The 27,915-nt window shown below is 37.1% G+C and overlaps 1 protein-coding gene across 1 annotated transcript in view; it reads right to left on the bottom strand.

Annotated features, from left to right (window-relative positions):
• Positions 1 to 7,188: 7,188 nt before the first annotated feature.
• LIN28B (lin-28 homolog B) overlaps positions 7,189 to 27,915 on the bottom strand; it is a 112,964-nt gene continuing 92,237 nt past the window's right edge. Inside the window, 1 exon segment of the mRNA XM_049654650.1 lies at positions 7,189 to 8,016. Within this exon segment, the coding sequence (XP_049510607.1) occupies positions 7,647 to 8,016 (370 nt within the window). The 3' untranslated portion in view covers positions 7,189 to 7,646.

Below are 27,915 nucleotides of genomic sequence, written 5' to 3'. Positions count from 1 at the left end.
CATTGTAATAATTTTGTTAAGGAAACAACTTTGTAATAATTTTGTAAATACCTGTAGATTTTCCACATTCATTATTTCTGCTATATTGTCAATTTCCCCATTAAAAAATAAGACAGTAAACAAAAAAGGCTATTTTTTATCTTGAAAAATTCTTTGTTAGATATTTGTTTTTATTTTTGAGAAAGAGAGCACAGGCAGGGGTGGGGCAGAGAGAGAGAGGGGACAGAGGATCTGAAGCGGGCTCCATACTGACAGCAGAGAGCCCAATGTGGGGCTCCAACTCATGAACCACGAGATCACGACGTTAGCCAAAGTGGGACACTCAACCAAGCCACCCAGGCAGGCGCCCCTATCTTGAAAAATTCTTAATTTTTACCTTTCCTAGTTGCTGCATTGCATTTATTGTCCTCTTCATTTCCATTTAAAAGAAATGGTATCAACTGTGTTGCTATTTTTTTAAAGAACACTGTAATTGGGTTTCACCTATATTGCCCCATTACAATTTCTCTGTTCATAAATCTGGATACTTTCTATTGACTTGTCTTCAATCGTTTGTCCTGTTGCTTTCAACTTGTTGTTACACCCATCTGTTGAATTCTTATTTTCAGTTACTATAATTTTTGGTTCTAAAATCTGTTTGACTTTTTATCTTCTCTATTTATTTACCAGTTATTTTTAAAGTCCCTGTATACTTGCAGTCGCCAAATTACCTGTGTGTTTTGATGTCTGTTTTTTTCCTGTTTCTAGGCAAATGGTCCTGTTTATTTGCATGCTTCATACTTTTTAATTGAAAGTTAGACTTTCTAGATGAAAATCTGTAGAGGCTCTGGATGCTATCTTCTTCCAAGGAGGGTTGTTTTCTTTTGGTAGGTAGGTAACGTACCAACTGTCACCTTGGTCCATGCAGGGTTAATTTTAGGCTTTGTTAGGGCTGGTCTACTTCAATTTTGCCCTTTCCCTAGTGTAGGAACTGTACTCTTAGGACATGACCATTATTCCTAGGGGTTAGCCCTTCTGAAATCCGGACACCAAGCCTAGGTGTTTACCAAAGCCCATTTAACTCCGAGGCTTGAAATTCAAGCTCTCTTTCTCTAGCACTAGTTGGTGAGAACAACTTTAACTTCATTAGCCTCCCAGCCAGGGGCTGGACTAAGGTGAGACAAGGGAAGTGCTTAGGGCTAGGTACCACTCTATCATAAGCACCTCTTTAAATTTTACTCTGGGCGCCTCTTGCCTCCTCTTAGTTGTGGCCTTGATCTCAGCTGTGGTTTTCTGTGGAGTCTTTTTTACTCAATGACTTGAAAAGACTCTATAGAAAGATCACTTCTTTGTGATCCCTCCTCTCTGGGATTTGTCTCTGAATTTTTCTGTTTTGACAGTCCTAAATTTGTTTCCTCAGAAAGACGGCCACTTCCTTTTGAGTTTTTATCATTCTGTGGCACCTCAGGTAGCTGGAGGTGCCCTGTGGGGAAAAGCTGAGGGTAAATGGGGTACTCACCTCCTGTGCTTTTCCTTTCTTTCAAAGTTGGATGTCTGAAAGTTTCCTGGATGCTTTGGTTGACCTCTAATGCATTCATAAAATTGTTTTGTTTTTTTTTCTTTTTTTAATAATTCGTCCCACCACATTCATCTCTTTACTGGTTGACTGAACATGAACTGCTTCGTCTTGACTCCAGTCTTCTGTTTATGCTGTTTCTTCTGTGTTGGACTCTCTTCCTTCACCACCCAAACCGGGCCCCTCCTTCTTGCTCCCCCTGGATCTCACTCCCTCAAACTACACATGCAATTAACGATCAGAAAACACATTGTTTTAGAACAATTTTTGATATAACACATTTAACGATGTTCATGTGTAAAGTTACACATTAATGATGTAAAAGTGTAAAGTTCCTCATTATTTATTTCCTAATTTTATTTAAAAACCTCTGTATTTTTTATTGGAAAGAAATCAGAAGAAAATTAAGAAAAAATATTAATGGTTATTTCCAGGTGATGGGATTATGTACTATTTTAATTATCTTTCAAGGCTCTCCATATTCTTTATGGTAAAGTACAACTCTACTTTTGTAGCAAAGATTCACTTGTAAATAAGAATTACCCATGAAGGTAAATAATTACCAATGACACATTTATACAATCACTCTCTCATGAACATTCATGATAGAGACCCTCACATCCTGAAATCACTGCTGCACCAACAAGGTGAAATAACACTGCTGAACTGGATATTTAAAAATGGTTAAGATGGGGGGTGCCTGGGTGGCTCAGTAGGTTAAGCGTCTGACTTTGGCTCTGGCCAATGATCTTGTGGTTTGTGGGTTCGAACCCTGCATCGGGCTCTGTGCTGACAGCTCAGTCTGGAGCCTGCTTCAGATTCTGTGTCTCCCCCTCTCTCTGCCCCTCTCATGCTCCTGCTCTGTCTCTCTCTGTCTCTTGATAATAAATGTTTAAAAAAAATGATTAAGATGGTAAATTATGTGTTTTATTACCGTAGGGGGGAGAAACAGTCATAGTAGGACCCCCCCCACCCGCCCCCCACACACACAAAGAAAGAAAAAGTGAAGCATCCAGGTGTAGAACGGAAATGAAAATGAGTTTAATTGTCAGACGGGGTCAATTTATAGAACACAATAGTTTTATCAAATTGTTTTCATAATGTGCCAATACTATATACACAGTTTGATAATCTGCATTCACATTTTAGATACTTGGCCCTGGTATAACCTGGCTTTGATTGTCTTCTTCAAATACTTTAAACTTATTGAGGAAAAATTCTAAAATGGTTTCTCCAAGGGTTTGAGCATTTTTGTTTTTTAGACCACTTTTCATGACCACATGAAGTATGTATCTTGACTCACAAGCCTGCATCACCCATGTTCGCTAACACAGGAGGATTCCTTATGATGACAGGACCTACCTCTCTTCATTCGTTTAGACTGAATTTATTCACCACCTGTATTGTCATAAGTTCCATTTCTATAATCACTGATATCTGAAGATAAGTTAAAGCTATTTATGTTCAGGTTGGTGTAAACACTAGTTAACTGGTCTTTTATCCATTCAATTGAATGATCATACAAATCATGAAAAATCTCCCAAACTCATCATAAATGCCAATGTTATATGTTTTATTTTTTAATCAAGTAATTTTTAAACCTTAAAATATCCATAATTGACAGAATAAGACATCAGGCATGAAATGAGAATATAAAGTCCGTGGTCTGTAGAAAGGCAAACAGTATTCTAGTCCATCAAGATGATTACATGAGTGAAATGCCATTCCAAACATCTACTCCTTTTTTGTCCTTTAAACACACATAGTTCAAGTGTTTGTTATTTTCACTTGTAAACAACATGAGCCAAAATGGACAATGAGGTAATCTAAATACTACACATGATAAGTTAAAAACACTAGGTAAAACACCATATTAAAGACATACAGGAATCAGTGTTCACTTTGGTCTCTAGGATGGTTAGAGTTGTTAATACCAAAAAGCAACACATACTAATTAAAGCCAGCTTGGTGGTGGGTGCCAGTGGTTGACAGACACTAAGTAATTCAAGAGGTAGTCAACACCATCATTTTCAAGCTGGTGACACTCACAAGTGTTAAGCCACAGATGTATGAAATAGCGTAATAGTTTCTCACAGTACAGTACTTTACCATAACTTCGCAGCTTTGTTCCAAATATAAAATTTAAAAACGATTCATAGGTCAACCTCTCACACTCTAACTGGACATCTATGACACAGATCACACAACCACCACATCTTAAAAGAGGCTGCTGACAGCTATGTTAAGACAGAACTTGACGCTCTTCACGAGTTGTTCTTTTCTAAAACAAATAAATCTCATTAGGACATCTAGGAAATTAAAGTCAGCTGCACTTGTACACACTTTCCCAAACTGTATAACCAAAGGGGAAATACACATATATATTTTATGATAAACATTTCTTAGAGAAAACAGATAAATTAATTTAAATTAACTTTAAGACTTAATGAGATTTCCCATGTCCTGTATAATTCATCTTACAGTGAATGTTACAAAGTCTATTAACACTTATGGGCTTCTATTCACAAACTAAATACAACTAGCAGTAACTTGGGGCCACACTGGTGCAAAACAAAACTGAGCCAGAATATTTCAAAATATTGGCATTAAAAATCCTATGTTTGTAGATGGAACGATGTTAAATACTTTGATGTCTCTTGATCTTTTTCCCTACATTGCACACCAGACTTCCAAGTTATAAGCAGGTAAAAATCTTTTAAAATTTTTCAGTTGTAAAAATACATCCAAAGTCTTCCAGTAAAGACTAGAAATGCAAGTATAAAAAGGTTTCTACTATAATCTGCCATGTAGCAATGAATAGCTCCCAGGGCTAAGAGACTGGTAAGTGCATCTTTCTTAGGAATTACAATTGTGTTGACATGGGGGTGAGGTCAAGGGGCAACTAAGTTACAGTCCTCCTGCTCAACCTACTAGTAACCCCTGTAAACTGATGCTTCACACAGACCCTTCTCCTCAGTAGCTAGAAATGGCATTGCACGTTTACTCTATGTTCACTCCTTGGCAAGCCAGTGCTAGTTTGTTATGTGCCTAGGGCAGTAATGCTGAAATAAGCTTGGCCTTAGGGCAGCACAGACACAAAAATGGAGATTGGCATCCTTTACACTTTTGCCCAGCATGAATACACTCATACACCAACCTCTCCTCCTGCTACCCCTTCCCACCCTGACCTCTGGGCAAAGCAGCTATGTCCAAGATTGCTTCTGTGTTTTCTGTATTTTTGCTTAAGTGGAAGGGTGCCCATAAGTCTTTAAATTAAATACATGATAACTTTAAGGAAATGCCCGGAGACGTTGCTAATAACTAAATGAGATGCTTCATTATTCACAAGTGTTTGTCAGAAACATGTAGTTGTGAATTGCTATCTATAACACAGATTAAAAGGTTCTGTACCAGAGAATTATCAGCCACTGTAAGGCTGGAGCAGCATAAAGGTGTGCTATGCATCAACTATGAGGTAGCCTTTTGCTGTAAACAGAGTATTTCACCCATGTGAATGGACACTGTGCTCACATCAGTGATATTCACATATGCAAGGAGTTTGGAATTCTGCTTTAGAGCATGGGAAATAAAAATAGGAAAGCTGATATCTGATATTTGAAAATTCTGATCTATGTCAAACTCAGAGGTAGTTATTACTAGCATCAGTACATAATACTTATATAAAGGTCTAAGTTATTTGGTTTGTTTTGAGTAAGCAGGACTGTAGACCATTCTGTAAAGAAACAACAACAACATTATATGGTATGTTCCCTGAGCAAAGTTCTTTGTCCTGAGTATGTTATGTAATAGTGATAATATTTTTATATAAAAAATAAACCCCAGCTTTTAACCATAAGATAGGTTTGGTATGTGCTCTTAGTTCAGTCTGGTAAGATGCTTAAAATGACTTTAAATTGCACCCATAAGGTCCAGTTATAAAATGCTTCTTTTTTTAAATCTTGATCTCAGCTCTGAACTTTTCATATGTAAACAGGGAATGTCCAATTCTCAAGTCCATAATTTCCTATTTCTATAAGGTCAAGGAACTTTGGTTTGAATTTTCAAAGTGACTTATCATGTTTTGCATTCTTCCTGTTAACCTGCTTATTATGCCTGCTAAAAATTAAGCAATGCCACTTTGATTTGTCTACATAATTTAAATAAGCTTACAATCCTCACATAAGGCAAGGAAGTACTTCTCTACAGCTATATACCACATTCAATATCGTCAAAGGTAAGCTTTGCATCACAGCACACGGACATATAAACCACGGAGAATCTCACAAACACTGTCACGGAATTCAAGCTGAGCTATAAAGGACCGTCAACCCAGCCTGTGGCATTTTCTCCTGATGCTGGCTTGCTGAAGCAGCAGGAAATGCCTACGTCCCCCAGGCCAGGACAGGTTGGGGAGGGGGCAGAGCTGCTCAGCAGAACAGGTCTCAATGGACTCATGCTATTCTCTTTTTTTGATTATCTGAGCTTACACCAACAGGCTCACACAAAACGTTGTTTATTGCCCATGTTAAAGCATTATAATGAATTGGTACCTTCTTGGAGATGTTTCAGAAAGTTAGCCATAACATAGAGAACCAGGAGGACACCAACATTTTTTTAATGACTGAAACCTAAAGGGACTGATACTAGGACTGGTCCCCAGCCAGTTTATTAATAACCTAACTGGGGACCAACCTGAGAAGCGTCTCTATCCCCATTCCTGAATGTCCGCCCTGAACCCGCCGTGCAGGTGACTCCAGCATGAGCAATGGAGGGAACCTCCGTAAAATCAATGCCACCGTGTGAAAATCCTTCCAGCTCTCCCTAGGAGAGGCTCCACACTCGGCCCCAGGAACGCCAGTCTAGTTGCCTGCCACCCCACGCTGCTGTAGGGCAACCGTAGTGGGCAATTGTGAACATCCACTTACTTTTCGTTCTCAACCCCAGGATTTTATTCTTACCTGTGCTGTCTGGTTTTAGAGACAAGTTAGATAACTCTCTAGGGGGAATAAAAAAAGCCACCAAAAAAAAAAACAAAACAAAACAAAAAAAAAACAAAAAAAAACCACACCAACACCGCACGACTGGAGTTTTCCTCCAAGGTCTTCAGTAGTAAACGAGGAGGCCCCCCTGTTCGGCGCGATGGTTCGGACTGACTCCGTCAAGGGAAGCTGCTGTTGCCACAATCCCTTAAAAACTTCACAACATGTGAAAGATGATAATGAGCTGGTATCAAAACATCATGGAAAACAATCAAGTCACTACATTTGTACATTGCCCTCCCCCTTCATTTTTCTTAGTAGGCATCTAATTTACAGTCAAAACACGTGAATTAAAAACATCGAAATATCGGCACAGTAATTACACATTCATTATCTTTTCTGGAGTTATGGATCCCAGATTCAAAAGAGCTTATGGCAGTCGGAGGCATATGGAGTTAAGGTACTGCCTTCAAAGGGCGTTGGGGTAGGGGAGACCCTCTATAGACATCGGGAAAGAGAGGCAATCCCATACTTGGGAGAACTGATGACTTAAAACCTTTAGTACCATATGATTGGCAGCTCTGAGATCTGAAGTAGCCTTTGGTTCACACAAAAGGTAACAGTCATGTGTTTATTTTCATGTAATATAAAGGGAGTGGTATTTGAAGAAAAATCTCCAGGGATTATCTCTGAAACCATCTAAAATGCTTCATATGGGTTTGCAATTCTTGGGGATGTCCAATTCTGTGAGGGAGGGTGTGTGCTTGTATCTCTATACACACATATATAAAGACGAACCCGCTTTATATATATGTCTACATTCCTATAGAAAATCCTCCTACACACACACACACACGGACTCAGGCTCTCTCCCTCTCACACATGCACATATAGATATACATAGTATTTCATTCTCTGAGTCACATAAAACATGACACCCTGCTCAAATGTAATTTGCTTAGAGTGATTTGTCTGTTTAAAAAAATTCACAGTTCCTCAACAGTAGTTAAAAATCCCAAATCAGCTGCTGCTGTGAAATACTGTTCCCCTGTACTTGCATGAGGTAGACTTCCCAACTGGGGAAAGAAATCGGTAACATTTCAGAAGGAGGGTTATGTCTTTTTTCTTTTTTGAACGGAAGGCCCCTTTTTGCTTGGTTCTTCCGGCACTGCAGAGGACTTCGCCAGGGAAGTTTCTTGAGATGACCTGCCTGGCCATTCTGCTATCTCGAACCTCGCCTCCTGAGGAAACGGCGGTGACGTGCAGCCATGCCCTCCCCCCAGCTCTCGAGGAAAAGTCGAAGTGCATGGCTGTGATTCTGCTTCCTGTCTTCCCTGAGAACTGGCAGGCGGCTGCGCAACAGTTTTATGTGGGCAGTTGGCCACCATGTGCGCGATGCTCTGACAGTAATGGCACTTCTTTGGCTGAGGAGGTAGACTACATTCCTTAGCATGATGATCAAGGCCGCCACAGTTGTAGCATCTGCAACAAGAACAAGGAAAACGTCTTAGAAGCAGGGAGCACGGGCCATAAAACACATTGTACAGTTTTTAAAAATGCCAAAATACACTATCAATGAGATCAGCCTCTTTTAACATGTTTAATGAGTATGGAATGGCTATTTTTAATGCCAGTTGCTTTCAAGACTGTCTTTGGCAAAATGCTCTAACAAAGTTATAAAGCTAATTGTGCTAAGCATAATAGTCAATGAAAAACAAGAGTACTAAAACATGAAAGACTAGTCACACTTCCATATAGAAATGACTTTTTTTTTTTTTTTAGGTTTGAGAGGTCATTTTAAAAGAACAGTTGTAGTCCACTAGAGGGCAGCCAATGGTCAACAAAAAATGACCAGCTAGCTTTAAAAAGAAGTCCATTAAAAAATAAAGCTGTTAACATAATAATATGCACTGCAATGCACTCAGCAATTGAGAAAATTATAGACCAGATTAAATTTTGTTAGTTTAACATTTCTTTGGGTGTTTAATTATGTTGACTGTGGAAACCAGCTGAACTGGAAGAATTTTTTCCTTTGTACATATTAAGTAATGTGGTGAAATCTGATATATAAGAAGTCAGATGTCTATGGTGAGTGATATCTAGCAAATTATGAAGTGATATTAGAGCAATATAGTAAGTATCTGAATCAGAAGAAGCTATAGAAGAAAGCTTCTAAACACTTAGATTGTCTCTCTCTCAAAAATAAATAAACATTAAAAAAAATTAAAAGCTGAGATATATATTTGCTCAGCTTTCGTCAGATTTTCTTTGAATATTTTACATTCAAAAAATATAAAGAACATAATATTGTACATTTATAAAGGTTTTTAATCCACTTGTTGAGTATAGAATTTACTTGTTTTGTCTCCAAATGAAATGTTTTAAGAGCTTTCTATTTTAAATTTATTTTTAAATACATTTATGACCCCATAATTCTTAATATGAAGCACAAACAATAGGTCACAATATTTTTTAAAAAGATAGCAAATAAGTGGTAACTGTGAGCATGAACTTAAGACTATACTGACAATAAAATAATTATAATTGATTACATTGTGGGGGGGGGGAACAAAAGGAGAGCAAGCTTAACAACTTATACTACCATATATTTCAAAGACAAACTAAGCTACTACTAACCTACTGAGCACTAGTATTCTATTTTCTGAGACAAGTCACAGAGGGTGTTTTTTGTTTGGTTAGTTTTTTACCTGGCAAATACTAGGATAACTATGGCCTATTTCTTCAGTTACCAATATTACCTTTCAGATTTTAGAATAATGGATTCACAAGATGGGCTTTTATTCTTTGCAATAATTAACAAGTATTTATCCCAGGGAAAAGGAGTGCATCATATTTTCAAAAATTTAAGGGAAGAACCAAGAAACCACTTTTTCTGATTATTTCTTGTGCAATTATACACCTTAATATAATAAATTAATAAAACATATATTATGATCCAGATGCAAATTGTTTTAGCCATGTGTTCTAAGAGATAATGGAAAAATTAAAGAAGAATAATTATATTACCCATGAATGACTGAAGTTCAGGTCCCCCAAATAACACACTAAAAATGGTATCTTTGAAATATATAACCATATCACTTATAATAATGTTTTCCCACAGAGTTCTCTTTTCTACGGATAAGTGAATTCTTAAACTAAATTAAATCTGCCCTTCTATTAAATATCTTCTTTTGAATTAAATGCACTTCCCTGAGAATAACATCCACTCAGGAACTCATTGTGGAAGAGGAGAAAATAAGTTAAAGCCTTCAGTAATAGAACATGCTTTCCTGCGGACACATCAATTTCATCAGTCACTGTGGTATGCACTGTGTTATCCAATTCAGGGAACCATTCTGCCCATGCATTTACCAAGAGCTAATGTCAGGATTCCACTTTTACAAATGGGGTCTTCCATCATATTCTGTATGTGCATTTACCATTACCTTCAGGTTTTAAAAGTTATTTTTAAGGATACTATATAATTTGGGTTTCCTTGCATTTTGATCTGCTCAGTTAATTCACTCTCCTAGCTTTTCAGTATGTGCTATCATTAGGCCAGACTGTCTTCTACACTGAAGATTTGCATTCAGTGTATATGTGCTTAGTCTTAAAAGGGGAGGAGTGGTATTTATTCTCCTCTTCTATTTAATCATTCAATGTCAATCACTCTTACTAAGAGGGCAGATCACACCCCATTATGAAACCCCGTCCTTCCCAAGGGACTGACACCAAAATGGAAATGTTCAGCTACCTTTTAGCACACAAATGATACCACACCACACTCTCCATACAAGCTCTACATGGTACTTGTCTCCTTTGTTCACTGTCCACACCTCTCCAAATCAGCTTGCTTTTGTTAGTTTGAATGAATTTTACATTTGATGTGAGAATGAAAATGGCATGTGTGCCCTTGTATGGCTACATGCTTAATATAAAGACCTAGATCCACAAGCAAAAGACTATATATGAAGAAAACTATAATCACATTTCATTATACATTCTGATAGCCAACCATAAAAAGTAAAATCATTCATGGTTAAGTATTTTATAAAACTATGAACCAATGGCACATTGGGCATTTTCTCACATATTAAACATAAAGTAAAATAAAAATGTTCAGATTAGTCTTAAAACTTTATCAAGTTCTTATAAAATTATAAATACTTTAATTCTACTGAGCTAGCACATTCTACAAATATTACCTCTTACTTAAGATGCTTTTTAAGATGGAAAATAACAATCAAATTGAAGCCAATTTTTTTTTCAATATATGAAATTTATTGTCAAATTGGTTTCCATACAACACCCAGTGCTCATCCCAAAAGGTGCCCTCCTCAATACCCATCACCCACCCTCCCCTCCCTCCCACCCCCCATCAACCCTCAGTTTGTTCTCAGTTTTTAACAGTCTCTTATGCTTTGGCTCTCTCCCACTCTAACCTCTTTTTTTTTTTTTTTCTTCCCCTCCCCCATGGGTTTATGTTAAGTTTCTCAGGATCCACATAAGAGTGAAACCATATGGTATCTGTCTTTCTCTGTATTGAAGCCAATTTTTTAAAAGACTATCAAAATAAGATTAAAATTTTTAAATGAAACGAGAATGCCAACAATAGATATAGTAGGATAGAAGCACCTACAATGGCAAAATAAATAAAAGGAAATCCTTTAGGGCTTTACAAATATTTTATTACATTATGGAATAAGTAATTAGGTGGATCTTAATAAAGTAAGCTCAAAAAACTACATTAGTTAATAAGTTAATCAAAACATATGCAAAGTACTGAGGATTTCAAAATAAAAATTAGAATTCTGATTCTGAAATCAGAATTTATTTATTTTTTTTAAATGTTTTGCTTATTTTTGAGAGAGTACAAGCGGGGAAGGGGCAGAGACAGAGGGAGACACAGAATCCGAAGCAGGCTCCAGGCTCTGAGCCGTCAGCACAGAGCCCGATGTGGGGCTTGAACTCATGAACCACAAGATCATGACCTGAGCCGAAGTCAGACATTTAACCAACTGAGCCACCCAGGCGCCCCTGAAATCAGAATTTAGATCTGCTATGACCCTTAGAAAAATTCTCATTTTTGGGATCTAACCACAGAATAACTTAATTATATTTTCAAATGATAATGGTAACAATGGTTATAGAACTGAACCCGACTGAAAACTAGTAGATTAGAATATAGACATTAATTTTTAAATGATACCTCAATGACTTAGATGAAATAATTCACCAATCGTATGTTTCCCCTGGATCCCAAAAGTGATAAAAAGTTGGGCAGAGGGGTGACACCATACACAGAGAGCCAGCTTTGCCTAAAAGTGTAATTTGAAAAATATAACTTCGGCACTTCTAAGTATTTCAAAGTGCTAATTCAATAAGACTTTATATGGAGGGATGCCTGGGTGGTTCAGTCGGTTAAGTGTCTGACTCTTGATTCTGGTGCAGGTCATGATCTCATGGTTTGAGATCAAGACCTGCATCAGGCTCTGTGCTGACAGTGCAAAGCCTGCTTGGGATTCTCGCTCTCCCTCTCTCTCTGCCCCTTCCCTGCTCTCTCCTCCTAAATAAACTAACTAACTAACTAACAGAATTTAATGGAAAAATAAATCTACATTTTGGGGGGTTGGAAGGGGCATTAAAGATAAGGATACAGTGATCTGTAAGCTTCTCAGGAACAAATACTGAACAACAGTAAGTACAGTGGTATCAAGGAGAGAGAATAGAGTGGAAAAAGAAGTGCAAGGTATAGGGCAGGAAGAAGGGGTGAACGCAGAAAAGAGGACATACAAATCCCTGGAAAAGAATTATGTGGAAAACGATCAATACAATTTCCAAATGGGAGACCAGAGAAGTCACAGATTAGAAAGAATTCCAGAAACTAACTGGCAGAAAGGATAACTGACTCTTTGAAGAGATTGCTTGTCACTGTTTATCCTGATACAGTCCAACTAAAATCCGAAAATGATACCAATGACATTCAAGTCTACAGTTTTCTATATTAATACGACTGAATACTTGATACCTAATCCAACTGTGTGCTGACCAACCCAAACACCTGGCATTGCTCAATACCAGTCTGACAGTAGGAGGGAGGTGGATAGGAGAAATGCCATCAAAGAACTCAAGAGAGCTAAAGAAAAGGCATGTAGCTTTTGTTGGAAGCAATCTGCCCACCCTGTATCTCCTGAGGGTAAGAGATACAGATTTCTTCCAGAAGGCCCAATTTGTTTTGATACAGGCGTCCACACATTCTTAACTTATACTGGGTATAGTTTATTCACTTCACAGGATCTGCCCCAACATACCAAGAGGAGAGTTAGAAAATTTGATGAATCACAGAGTCAGAAAGGCCTTTCTATAGAGCATACATTTTCTGACCTCTATTAAAGCATCTGTTCTTTACATGAATCTGTTTCTTTGTATTTCATTCTTATATCTAGACTAAGACTATAAGCCAATTAAGCAATAAAACATTTTAGTAAGGTTAATTTTTATATATTTTTCTTAAGTACAGTGGGCAAAAACATTGAGATTTTTAAAAGTAGTGGTTAGTGGTGATTTGTGATTTTTAAAAAGATTCTTCTGGAACAAATACATATTTAACACCAGAAAAAAAAATTATTTGTATCTTCTGAAATACAGAAGCCAGTATCCCCCTAAATTACCTTAATTCATGCTAAAAATAAGCATTTCTTTTTTTTAATTTTTTTTAAATGTTTATTTATTTTTGAGAAAGAGAGACAGAGTGCAAGTAAGGGAGGGGCAGAGAGAGAGACACACACACAGAATCTGAAGCAGGCTTCAGGCTCCGAGCTGTCAGCACAGAGCCGGATGCGGAGCCTGAACTCACAAACTGTGAGATCATGATCTGAGCCGAAGTCTGGCACTTAACCGACTGAGCCACCCAGGTACCTCTAACTCGTGCTAAAAATAAAATGATCTATACAGAGTAGGATTGAACATACTGTTAACAGAATTAAAACAACAACAGAAGTAATAATGAGGTTCAATTCACTAAAATCTTACTATGTTCCAGAGACACTGTGCAACAGGTTTCAAATGTATTATATAATTTAATCCTCCCCCAAACCCTATGAGGTACTACAACATCTACATTGTATAGATGTGCGCGCGCACACACACACACACACACACACAGATTTGAAGTAGATTATTTCTTGAGATTTAGGTTACTGCTCTATCTCTATGATGGGGGGGATATGAACATCCTTCTTTGAATGGTCCCACCTATACAATGAAGGTTGGAGCTAATCCAATCCAAACTCTTCAATGCCAATGCCCAGTTTTATTTCTATGCCTCTTGTACTGCATAGGTTGAAAAGTTTTATCTAACAAATTAATAAATAATTTTTCCATTTTCTTTAAACATAGGTTTAAGGCTGTGAAGTCAGAACTTCAGGATGACCTGTTATAATCAGAGCTATCAAACCAACTCAAAAAAAATCCAGTCAAAATAAAGACCCTGACATTTTACTTATCCCATGAAGTCATATTACAACGTGAATGATTTGTTTAGGCCTTGAAATAAATACTGGAATGAGATTCTATTGGTTGCAGTGAATGTAAATTGAGAGGGCCTCTTTTGGAGAGCAATTTGACTGACAGTACATTTCAAATGTTAATGCACATACCCTCTCACCCAACAGTGCTAACTCTTTAAAAATTTGCTTATAGAAATATTTTACTGTATTGGAAATATATTGTAGGGTCATCTGGGGGGGCTCAGTCTGTTGAGTGCCCAACTTCGGCTCAGGTCATGATCTTGCAGTTCGTGAGTTCGAGTCCCACATTGGGTTTGCTGCTGTCAGCCTGCCAGTGCACAGCCTGCTTTGGATCCTCTGTCCTCCTTTCTTGGCCCCTCCCCCACTTGTGCTGTCTCAAAAATAAATAAACATTACAGAAAAAGAAATGTATTCTAATATAGTGCTGCCCATATAGGTAAAAAATAGAAAAATTAAATGATAATAATACTAACAATAATAATAAATGCTTATAGTCAAAACCAGGTAGTCTGCTATAGTCAATGCTCTCTACCACTGAGCTGTAAATATGTGAAAATAAAAAGAAATTAGAACCCACATACACTGAGAAACACCACAGCTATTAAAAGAAATGAAGTAAAACAATATTATTTCTAACTGAAGTAGATCTGTATGTATTCACATGGAAATATCTCAAGATAAATTAAGTAAGAATAGCACCACAAGATAACACACAAATATAGTATAATCCTACTTATGCTTCAAAAACACTGTATATGGTTATAAGTAATTGTATGCATTTTTTTAAATGCATGGAAAAACTACTAGAAGGATAAACCATAAATTAACAGGGGTTACATCTGAGGAGAAGAGAGTTAACGTGAAGGGGGACTTTCATTTTTATATTAATTTTCATACAGTTTCTTTTTTTTTTAAATGTTTTTAAACGTTTATTTATTTTTGAGACAAAGAAAGACAGAGCATGAACATGGGAGGGGTAGAGAGAGAGGGAGACACAGAATCTGAAACAGGCTCCAGGCTCTGAACTGTCAGCACAGAGCCCGACGCGGGGATCGAACTCATGGACCGTGAGATCATGACCTGAGCCGAAGTCGGACGCTTAACCGACCGAGCCACCCAGGCGCCCCATACAGTTTCTTTTTTAAACAATGAGAAAGAATTTATATATTATTTGTGTAATTAGAAAAAGAGCAATTATAAACTTCCATCTCCATTTTGTAATTTGACCTTCATTATTAATGCTCATCATCCAACAGTGAACTTGTATACCAGCAGTCCTAGAACCATCTCAGAAGCTTTTAAAAAAATATTTATGCCCAGGCACTACTCCAGACCAATTAAATTATAATATCTGAGGATGGAGGCCCTGGCTTTGGTACTTTTTGAAATCTTTTCAAGTGATAGATGGCTGAAAGAAAACTGGGTTTTTAGTATTATTTTTAAAAAGCAAAATTTAGTGTAATTGCCATTCAGTTCTTTCTGGTGCACAGTAAATGGCAGGTGTCTGGATGGCTCTATGTTGCCTGCTTTTAGTGAGAGTAAGAGTGAGTCTGCTGTGGCACAGAACTAATTGGAATTCAAAACTCTAAAACTTCTGCCAGTGGAGGGGTGCCAGGCTGGCTCAGTTGGAAAAGCATGTCTCCTGATCTCAGGGTTGAGTTTGAGCCCACGTTGGGTGTACAGATTACTACAAAATATAAACTAAAATAAAAAAACTGCTGGCGGTAGAAATAAATACTCTAGGCATCCTCGGAACCTCAGTTTCCAGAACATTTAACTAAACTGATCTGGGGTTTGCACTGAGTTCAGAGGATAGTTTTTACTTACCAACTACTGTTCTATCCTCTTTTATCACCTGGTTCTATGATGGGAAATTATCTAGATACCTTGCCTATTTAGTGAGTTCAACTGTTTGTGATACCTATGTAATCATTTTCATAAATTGAAATGAAAAACAAAGAAAGCACTTAAGACTATCTGTTATGTGCAGGAGAAAAATATCAGAAAAATAATATTAAAAAGGAAATCCAGACTAAAGAATATAAGTTTCCAGAATGAAAAGGAGACAAATTTCCCAGGGCAACAAATTAAAAAAAGAAATTTCAATTATATCTCAGAGAACTAGGGATAAGATTATAACAATGTTTTATTAAAGAAAATTTCATCAACAGTAATGAAAACTGGATGATCTTTAGTTTCAAGACTAACACTGGAAACAAGAAGAAAATAAAAACATACCTTCATCATTTGGGAGGAAATCACTTCCAACATAGAAAAAAAAGCAGCACAACTCTGTACTAGATAGTAGTGAAATGTATATAAATAGCTGAACGGTAAGATTTATATATTTACATATTTTATGCTGTTTGATGTCTTCCGACTGCTTTTCAGACTGGCTGCCATGTTTGTTAGTTTTGGGACACTCACTCTGATTAATGCCATGGTCTGTTGTCTACATCATAATGCCAGCCAAAAATGCACCAAAGTACCTTGAAAACCAGCTAAAATATAGTAGTAGCTCTATTTGCCAACCTTTCATCATCTTATGAAAACGGTAAGATGGAAAATGTGGGGGGCAGGTATGTGATGAATGGGTTTCAAGCAAAGTAGGGACAGAACACGTAGCAGTTTTAAGAGAGAGAAGGACATGGAACGGGAAGGAAATCATAGGAGAAATAGGCACAAAGGAAGCCTTTTTTCATGTAAGGGCGCTTCAATCAGGTATAATTATAAGCCAGACATTTTGGTATTTCATTCCATTATGTGCAGAAGTACTTGGTAGATTTTGTGGCAATCCCACAGAACAATAATCATTTGTTCAGAGTCTGCTACTTTGTACCATAGCTTGAGAAGGAGCATAATAATGAATTCCAGGTCATATGTTAAATCTGTATTTGAAATACAAACGCTATCTCTCTTGTGGGTAACAAACAACATTCCAGACAGGTAATCTGTTCTGGCTAATGGAAAAGTTGAAAAAACAAGGAGAAAGATGTACTTAAACACAGATAACTTAATGCTTTCCAATTTCTTGGGAGTAAAAGCAGTCTGTTATGAAATAGGACCCAATCCTCACATGCAGTGGACATTCTGCAAACACTGCTTTTATGATCCAACCCAAGTAAGGAGAGTGTCCTGCTCAGGACCTCTCTCTATCTCTCTGTCTCTCACAATCTTTCTCTCTCTTGCTCTCTCACACACACACTCACACACTCACACACGTGCACATGCCACAAGCAGTTCTACAGTGGCAGCGTTGTTAACTCTCCAAACGACAGATTAAATTCATCCTTGTTAGAACCAACGTCAGTTTATCTACCATATTTGGTCACAGTAACCTTTAGGTATGGAGCATGTTTAGGTTACTGCTGGTATCATATATAAAGGAAAGAAAGACATTCAATATTTAACCAGAAATGGTCAAAACTGGGTGTCTGCTTAGATGGGAGAACCAGGTTATAATATGCAATCTGAAAATGTTGGTTCATTTATCTATTACAGCAGTCTTCCTGAAAAGTTAAAATCTCAGGGCTGCTTGCTTTTCACTAGACGATTTCACATCACTAGCATCAGAGGTGTGACATGTGCTGTAAATAAGCATGAGTTCAGCCTGGACAAATACAATTCCACCACTGTTTTTGTGTCAACTTTTATAAATGTTTTTTTCTTGCACATAGCATGATTTCTTTCTTTGGCTCTGTAAACCAGCCTTATTTTTATGCTGATGTTATTTTACAAGTCATTCTGAAGTGATACCTTTCTCTTTATGTGTATGTTGATTTTTTTTTTTTTTTACTATTAAACATGTTGCCAGAAGCACAAGCAATTCTAAGAGTAGCTTCATCATGATTACTTGATATGGGAAGCAGTAATTTGTTATCTAGAGAAATGGATGTAAATGTCAAAACAATACACAAAAGAATTCAAATACACAATAAAAATACCTTAAGGTATATAAACAAAGACTACAAAATAAAAGTGACTAGCTCATGTTTTGTCAAAGTTCTCTCTGTTAAAATATAGAAGGAAGAGACAGCATGAGAAATTTCAAAGGAAAGAGAGATGTACAAAGGTCAAGAATCAATTTCAGTGACATGAGTGATGAACTACACAGGAGAAGGTTACATAATAGTTTCAGATTTATGCTGGGTGTTTGCAAGCTGGAGGCAATAAGAGGGCTAGATTAGAAAATGCTTAGTTTTAGTCAAGTGAGTTTTTATTATGTAGCCAAATGGGTTACTGAAAGCTTTGAAGTTTCTGAGACTGAGTTACCTTTGGTGTAAGTATCGATGTTTATTTGTTTGTTTTGGTGCAAGTATCTATGTATTTGAGTTTCTAGGAAGATAAGAGAGTTTAAACACTTTCCAATTGTTGTATTAATAAATTAACATTAACAATGAGTTACTGCTATATTACTGAATTAGTAAGAACTACATGTAAACTTCCCATTTTGACAATGTTTATATGGGTAGCATTAAACGTATTTATTTAGGGCCTGTTGTTCTAGAGCACGCTGCTTGGTGTGATCTGTCCAAAATGTATCCTCAGGATTAATTCATGTGCAGGAGGCAAAAGTAGACTGTGCTAAACTATGTCCATCTCTATAACTACTTGGGAATCAAGAGTTAAAACTATTCTTCTGAAATCACCAATGAAAGGCTTCTAATGATCAATAAGTTTGATCTCCTGTTCCAGCACCAGCTACTGCTGAGGAAAATGATGAGGTACAGATGCGAAGTAGATGCTCTCTGTCCACTTCCCCTCCAGCCCAATTGGTTTTCCTGTGACTATCTACCTTTTATTGCCTTTGCAAAGGACCAGCAGTTCTTCAAGTGTTCACCATGTAGGTAGGTAGGTGAAAACTGAATAAGGAAAATTGCTACTGTTTAGATAACCTCCAAAAACGGTGATATTACATCCTCTCTGTAGAAGTCTCATCCTGAAAATTAAAACTTAATGTAAAGCCATGTAAGGTATCCTTGGCCTCATGGCGACTTCTTTTTTCCTCCTTACTGGTTGCAGCATTCTTCATGTTACCCAGCTGTTTACATGACTAAAGCTTGATGGTCAAGCTGCTAGGGCATCTATAAGATCTTTTCTCTGGTCACTGATCCCTTAAGGAATCTTGTTTCTCTATGGAACATTTAAAGTCTGTGACCCTGGGAACACATAGCCATGGTTATAAAAGAAATGGCTGTCGGGGTGCCTGGGTGGCTCATTGGGTTAAGCATCTGACTTTGGCTCAGGTCATGATCTCTCAGGTCATGATCTCGAGCCCCGCGCAAAGGGTGAACTCGAGCCTCACATCGCTGTTCTGTTCTTTAGATTCTCCTTTGAAGAGGTTATTACAATTGCCTGTTTTCCTCATTTAATTGAATTAAACAAAATCTTTAACCCTTGTTCATTTTATATCTGTATCAGAGTCGTGATATTACCATTTTTGAAAATTATCCTTTAATTCTTATACAGTAAACACACAACCACAGAAGCCACTGGTTGAGATGCAAAGATCATTACGACATCATTTTGACTTTACTCATTAAGCACCTAAGACCTAGAAAAGAGAGAAAATAAACACACAACTAACTTTAGTCCTCAGGGTTACTGAGTCCAATATTAGTTGTTGTGTTTATTTTCAGTGATCTTATTTTTCCTATACCTTGGAACATTTTGCTCTTTCATAATTCCGGGAATTTCAACTTTGCTAAAAAGAAGCTTAAAGTACTACAAAAATTTAAATTTTCCCAAAGAATACATATAAATGGGAAACATGTACCTGAAAAGGTGCTCCACATTGCTAATTATCAGGGAAATCCAAATCAAAACAACAATGAGTTATCACCTCGCACCTGTTAGAATGGCTGTACCAAAAAGATACAGGATAAAGCAAGTATTAGCAAGAATGTGGAGGAAAGGAAATCCTTGTGCACTGCTGGGGAGGGGGATGTAAACTGGTGCAGCCACTGTGGAACACGGCATGGAGATTCCTCAAAAAAATTAAAAACAGAACTACCGTATGATCCAGTAATTCCACTTCTGGGTATATACCCAATGGAAATGAAATCACTATCTCAAAGAGACATCTGCACCCCCATGTTCACTGAAGATTATTCACAATAGCCAAGACATAGGAATGAACTAAACGTTCACTGGTGGATGGATAAACAAAATGTGGTGTGTGTGTGTATACACACACACACACACACACACACACACACACAGAGACACAGAAAGACAAATATTGTATCATCTCACTTATGTGGAATTAAAAAAGTCAAACTCCTAGAAACAGAGAATAGGAAAGTGGTTGCTGAGGCTGGGGGTAGGGAGAAGTGGGGAAAATGTGGTAAAAGTGTACAAACTTTCAGCTATAAGATGAATAGGGTCCGAGGACCTCATGGATAATATGGTGACTATAGTTGATAACACTGTATTGTATAACTGAAATTTCCTAAGAGAGTAGAACTTAAATGTCCTTGCCAAAAAAAGAAAAAGCAAGATAAATATGTGAGGTGATGAATGTGGTAGTTAACTAAACAGGTAGAACCCTTCCACAATGTATACGTATATCAAATCATCATGATGTACTGTAAATATTTTATAATTTTATCTGTTAATTAGACCACAGTAAAGCTGGCAGGTGGGGAGAAAAAATATTTCCCATACAGGCCTTCATGCCACCTTAATGCTTTTTCTCTTATCTCATATTTTATATAATTTCCCCCTCAGCTTGCTGACTTTTCAACTCACTATGGTGGAAAACACTGAAACAAAGGTCAGGAATCTTTGGCTCTTCTTCTTAGCTCTAATACTAACTAACTTTCTATCTCCCTTGCAAGATGGTGTTAGTATTTGAATTCTCTCGATTCTCTCCCAATTTGAACAAAGATCTTGGAATCTCTCTACCCTATAATGAGCAACTCAGCCTGGTTTTATAACTTTCAGCAAGGAATATTCACCAGCCTGGTAGTGAGCAGGCAATGGGAGTCTGAAGAGACCCAAATTTATCTAGAGTTGCTATTGGTAAGGTGGATGCTGGTAAAAGATAGGAGGAGGATGGGGACTTAGTTTGCTCATATAAGCATCATTGAAATGAGCTGGTCCAAGCTGGGAGGAGAGGCAACTGAGACCAGAAGGAACTCAGATAATGGGGGGGGGGGGGGAAGGGGGGGGGGGACAGAGGACTTCTGAAATCCAGACTCAATAGCCCCAATCTTCTCTAATTTCATAAACCTAGTATCAATTAAACGACATGTTCATCTGGAATCAAGATTATATATATCATCACTTCACTGCCTCAAAACTGTTTGCACAGAACTTAATCAGTTTAACTGATTCTGCACTGCCTCCATAATATTCTATTAATTATGCAACTTAACAATTATCTGATAACTGGGAAATAACCATTTTGAATTTAAGGCTTTCACTGAAAAAATTCTTTAAATAATGTATATAATACATCCAGAAGGATGATAAAATATTGAAATAAATCATCAGTATTTCATCATCTTTCAGCTTTCTTACTGCATTGCCCAAACTCAGAAGACAGAATTTTTGTAGTCTTTTTCTTTTTAACCTTTCACTGAACACTGTTGAGAATTCAGAATTTTTCATTTTCTGTCCATAATGGCAAAGAGAAGAAAATGACAAAAGATATTTTACAACTGTTAGACGAGTAAGAACACACACACACACACACACACACACACACACACACAAACCAAAAACAAAAACACCAAAAACCAGACAGCAGTACTCCAGACGAATAATGAAGGTGAAATTAACTATATAAACTAAACCTCAGATTATGAGCTATTATACACACTAATACCCTATGTATATTTTCTCAAATTGAAGAAGAGCTGAGTGAACAGTATATTTCCATGGACAACAATAAAATTTGTTGTTCAGTTAGTCATTCTACAGGGAGGAGGGTGTCATCCTGCAAAATTTTTTTGACCAGAAATTTCTGTTAAAAGTATTCTTTCACCTCTTATCAAGTCTGTACTAGGAAATTTACTTGCTATGGTTCATAAGTGGGCAAATGCTGAAGGCACTGACTGAAAGGAGATAAATAGCATAGAAATGAAAAAAGATTGATCATTCTAATCAATATCTAAAATGAAGATGTTTTGCTATTACAGTCTGAAGAAAACGACCATCCTCTCTTCAACAAAACTAGGAGCCAGGAAAGTTTTCAAGCATTGCATTTTGATGATATAAGTGCAAGAACCAGAGGTAATATAAAGCTGGAATCTCTTAGAAATACATTTGAAGTCTGGATCAATATTTATAAGATGAGTGTGTTCCAGGCTTATCCATTAGCAATTACTTGTATTAAAAGGAAATTGCCTATTTTGGATATGTATATCTTCACACCAAAAAAAAAAATGAAATAAAGGGTTTTCCTGTAATTTTTAATACTGCTGTTTTTCACAACATCCCTTTACTTTTGTATCTGTAAATTATTTGTAAAATGACTTCAAAATGTGTTTTTAAAAGGGCTTCTTGGACTCAGATGGTAAATGGTAATGGCTATTCTTCCTGGTGTGCTGATGTCTAATAACATGTAGAATTTGATAAATGGTGTAAGAGAAAGTGTTATATCTTTTCAAGAGAAGATATAATCACAGTCTTTGAGAATAGGAATGGTTTTATAAAGAAGTTGGTCTGGCTAAACAAGCTAGGTAAAATTTATTGAAAATGAGTAACGTTTATACAGATGAAAGAAAAACATGCCAGAATATATGTGGCATGAGTAAGAAGACAGAAGTGGATAACTAGAAGATACGTTTAGGAAAGCAAGTTGGGTAACTTGGAAAATAAAATGGAAACCAAGATTATTGAGAATATTAAATATATTTTATAATTTACTATTTTAAAACCCTGTCATCTTATAGGTGAAAAAATTGAGTTTTGAAGTTGATACATACATTGCTCATGACCACAAACCTAATAATGGAGAGCCCAAGATTTCAGCCTACAACTGCAGTGATCCATGATAAATCACTTAATCTCTCTGAGTTTCCTCATCCGTAAATAAGTTTCATCATCCAGGAATCCTTTTTGAAGATGATAATAATTCCCACTTACTTCATGTGATTGCCTCTGGTCTTGAATGAAATAAATATTTTAAGATACTCTGCAAACTACAAAGCTCTATATAAATAGTAGGTACAATCTCTTTCCCTAATCTTGGATATTCTATATCCAAAGCACTTCCACCCCACTCATGGTAAGATAATTAATGGTAAAAGAGCTGAAGTTCTCATGAATTAGGGGGCGGAGGAGGAAGAGCAAAAATAAGTAACAGGAAAAGCTTAAGGTACTTTTTGCTTTTCAAAAATGGTAAAGACAATAAAGTAAACAGCCTAGTAATGGTATTTTGCATATTTATACATGCTCTATAATTAAGTTATATTTAACACTCCTTGTTTCACTGGGATTTTCTTTACCATCTCCTACTCTTGCATTTTGATGAAATACTCGTAAATTCATTTACTTTGTTGCAGATGCCACACATGTTTTCCTGTATGTAGGTCACTTAAAAATGTTCAGCATTTTTCTGCATTATATTTTGGAGTCCTTAAAAATCATATCTTTGTTTTAATAATCTCTTATCAGAAAACTTTATAAAAAAAGAAAATTATATAAATATGTTAATCTGTGTATCATACAGTTTCATGTATGGGGAATTTGCTCACTATTCCTATATTCTATAAACTATTCTTTCATCTGGCTTTCAGGATACTCTATTTTGTTGTTTTACCCCTAGTTTTTTGACATTATTTTCCTATCTTATTCTCAGTAACTTCCTGGATTCACCAAGCTTGTCTACCCTCTCTCCTTTGAAAATCTGATCCATTTCCCTTAACAAGTTATTTTCTGAATGCTGATCACCCACAAATTATTCCCACTTGTTGTCTTCCTGTAATCTAAAACTCAACTCATCTCCTCAAGGCCATTTTGACCCTACTTTCTGGTCTCTTCCAATATTGATGGATTTTCCTATAAGTTCGATCATTCATCACTGCATTTATAGTGATTACTATTACATTACTTCACTGGTTCAAAAAAAGGAAAAGGTAGCTCATTCGGCTCAGTCAGTTAAGCATCAGACTTCGGCTCAGGTCATGATCTCATGGTTTGTGGGTTCAAGCCCCACATCAGGCTCTGTGCTGACTGCATGAAGCCTGCTTAGGATTCTCTGTCGCCCCCTCTCTGCCCCTCACCGGGGTGTGTGCACGAATGCTCTTTCTCAAAAATAAATAAACAAACATTTTTTAAGGGAAATTATTAAAATCTTCAATGTCTTGGAGTGCCTGGGTGGCTCAGTCAGTTTAGCGGTCAACTCTTGATTTCAGCTCAGGTCATGTTCTCACGGTTGATGGAATGGAGCTCCCACATCAGGCTCTGCCCCGACAGCACGGAGCCTGCTTGGGATCCTTTCTCTCCCTCTCACTCAGCCCCTTCCCTGCTCACACGCCCTCGTGCATACTCTCTCAAAATAAATAAATAAACAAATAAAAATAAATAAAATCTTCACTGTCTTTTTGTCCTTTAAAAGTAAAATGGAAACATAAAGCTTACTCTCTTAAACCCTATGAACAGTTTCCTCAACTTCTTATCCATTTGGAGATAGGCCCCAGGTCTCCGTCTTTATGCCACAACAAACATTGGTCACGCTGATACCTCAGGTATATCCATCAGTGCACTTGGCCTACTCAGTCACCAACCAGTGATAACCATATTAGTGTTACCTCAATTAATATAAATGAAAAAAAAATTATAAAATCAGTCACCCTGTATAATTTTTTTAATTATTATTTTTAGAGAGAGGGTGTGCCAGCAGGGGAAAGGGGCAGAGAGAGAGAGGGAGAAAGAATCTTAAGCAGGCTCCACATTCAGGACAGAGACGGACACAGGGCTCAAACCCACGGCTCTGTGATCATGACCCGAGCCGAAATCAAGAGTCAGATGCTCAACTGACTGAGCCACCCAGGTGCCCCATGCTATATTATTTTTTTTTAAATGTGTAATAGAAGAATAAAAGCAGTGAAAAGGGAAACTATTATAGGCTGTTGGAGCCCGAGGGTGAAAAGTAGAATATTTAGTACCAAAAGGCCAGTATCATTAAAGTGAGAGAGGTGTTTTGTGATTAATGTAAGAAATAAAAGCATGAATTCTCACGTAACATACTTTTTGTACTGAATATTATTGTCATGGACTCTAGGCAATATTACAGAGTAACAGGCACTCACTGAGCTATCACATAACCCTATGGCAGAAGCCACATCTACTGGGCAAAAATCACCAAAATCAACTCAATTTCCCTTTATCTAGTCATCTTCTGAAAGGTCTTTTTTACTTTCTGGCTAAGTGTGAGTAATCACTATTTAGGGAGTTTTCAAAGAAGTAGTTAATGGAGAAAACTAAAAGTTAACTATTCTCTGATGCACATCTTTGGAGACACTAGTCTGGAACTTGGAAGGCACAGATCTGAAAGGCATGACTGAAAGGACAGTTGTTAAAGCCAGGAGGTGAAGGTCAGCCAACACACTGTGAAGAGTGAGAGAGGAAGGCAGACAAAGTTTTCAGAAATGCTTCTATTTAATAACGTTCAGGTGGAAGAAACAGTCAGGCATCTAAGAAGGAATGGTCAGAGAGGTAGTAGGAAAGCAAGAAAAGAGGCATTGCCCTAGTTAAAAAAGAAGATGGGGGGCACCTGGGTGGCTCAGTCGGTTGAGCTTCCAGCTCTTGATTTTGTCTCAGATCATGATCTCACAGTTGTGACTTTGAGCCCTGTGTTGGCTCTGCACTGACAGTGTGGAGCCTGCTTGGGATTTTCTCTCCCTTTCTCTGCCCCTCCCATGCTCATGTGTGCTCTCTTGCTCTCTCTCTCTCTCAAGAATACATTTTTTTTTAAACTTAAAAAAAAAAAAGATGATGCATTTTGTAATTTGGTATTGGAGAAAGTGTCTGACAGTGATCAAATAAGATGTATTAAAATAGGTTGATGGATTTAGCAAGCCGGAGGTATTAAGAAGCCTCAGGTAAAACATACATTGCATACAAAAGAATTAAGGAATGTAACTGAACTGCAGTGTCAGTATCAAACTTAACTTCCTCAAAGTCCAACATGCATATCTTAGGAAATAGGTCTTCTGAGGAGATTCACTTCCTCAGAAAGCCCTTTCCAAAGCTGTACATGTCATATTCTTTTGAAAATCACCAGAGTCCAATAGAAAAGCACTCAAAAGACACAAACAGGAAATTCACAAATATAGAAAGAAAACTGACAAACATTTTCCAATACTCAAAATTAGCAAAAACAAAAAATAAAAATTCAATCATACAAAAGAAAAAAATCAATGAGTTATATGCCTTTCAAAGTAGCATATAAATATACTCTGACCATACCATTGAAAACAACTAAAAATACTAGATAAAGTATTTTTAAAACATCTTTTGAAATGCATTACTGATCAGGCAACAAAGTAAGGAATGCTTAGAAATAAAAAATGAAGTGAAAGCAGGAAACTAGGGCAGTAAGTGGAGCACTGAAACAGACTCTCACCCTGGAGGCACCAGAGAACACTGTCAACCTTAAGCTTTGACCCTGTAAGGAGGTGGTCAGAGGGAGCACAGGGGTCAGGAAACAAAGTCTAGGACCTGTCTGGACACTGGGAGTCTTATTGGAGGATCTTGTCCCACAGAGCTGGTAACCCCCCAAATTGCACTCACAGTGTAAAGATAAATGAAAATAAACTTGCCCAGAAGACGGGGATGGCATGGAAACTTTTCTACCCCCAACATGGTGCTGAGAGGAAGAGAAAACAAATCTCCCTTGAGAACTGATAACTATAACCCAGACTGTATATAGTGTCACAGTTCAAGTGGGCATATAGCATACACTGAGAATTTATTATAAAATGGTTCCCAGTTGTAACAGTGCCTCCAGGAACATGAGAAAGCAAACAAAAAAATCTCTAGAAAAAATGCAACTTCCAAGCCAGGAGCAAAAGAATTCTTACATATAAAAGTCCATGAGGGGCGCCTGGGTGGCTCAGTTAGTTGAACGGCCGATTTCGGCTCAGGTCATGATTTCAGTTTGTGAGTTCGAGCCCCGGGCTCGGGCTCTGTGCTGACATCTCGGAGCCTGGAGCCTGCTTCCGATTCTGTGTCTCCCTCTCTCTCTGCCCCTCCCCTGCTCATGCTCTGTCTCTCTCTCTCTCAATAATAAATAAACATTAAAAAAAAATTTTAAAAAGTCCATGAAATATGACTGGTTAAAAAAATTGTAAAAGACAAAAGAGGGGCGCCTGGGTGGCTCAGTCAGTTGAGCATCCAGCTTTGGCACAGGTCATGATCTTGCAGTTTGTATCTTTGAACCCAGTATCAGGCTCTGTGCTGACAGCTTGGACTCTGGAGCCTGCTTCAGATTCTGTGTCTCCCTCACTCTCTGCCCCTCTCCTGCTTGTGCTCTGTCTCTCAAAAATAAGTAAACGTTAAAGAAAAAAATTAAAAAAAAAAAAGACAAAAGAAAATAGGGCACCATGAACTACAGACAGTAGAGTCAGACCCAAAGACTTCAGAAATTGGGTTGATCAGATTCAGACTGTAAAATAAATAAGTTTTGATATGTTTAAAGCAATGGTTCTTAACATTCAGGCCACGTCTACATTTTATAATAAATATTTTTAATGTCCTACTTGTATGCTGAAAGAAATTTAAAATAATATAATCTACATATACACACATGAATGCATATATAATATATATTCTTTATAATATATAAAAAAGTAATTTATAGTAAAATAATATTTTATTATATTAATAAATATTTATT

The sequence above is a fragment of the Panthera uncia genome (assembly GCF_023721935.1).
Source record: "Panthera uncia isolate 11264 chromosome B2 unlocalized genomic scaffold, Puncia_PCG_1.0 HiC_scaffold_24, whole genome shotgun sequence".
NCBI lineage: Eukaryota > Metazoa > Chordata > Mammalia > Carnivora > Felidae > Panthera > Panthera uncia.
The sequence above is the reverse complement of the archived record's forward strand: the minus strand, read 5'-3'. Positions and strand labels throughout refer to the sequence as shown.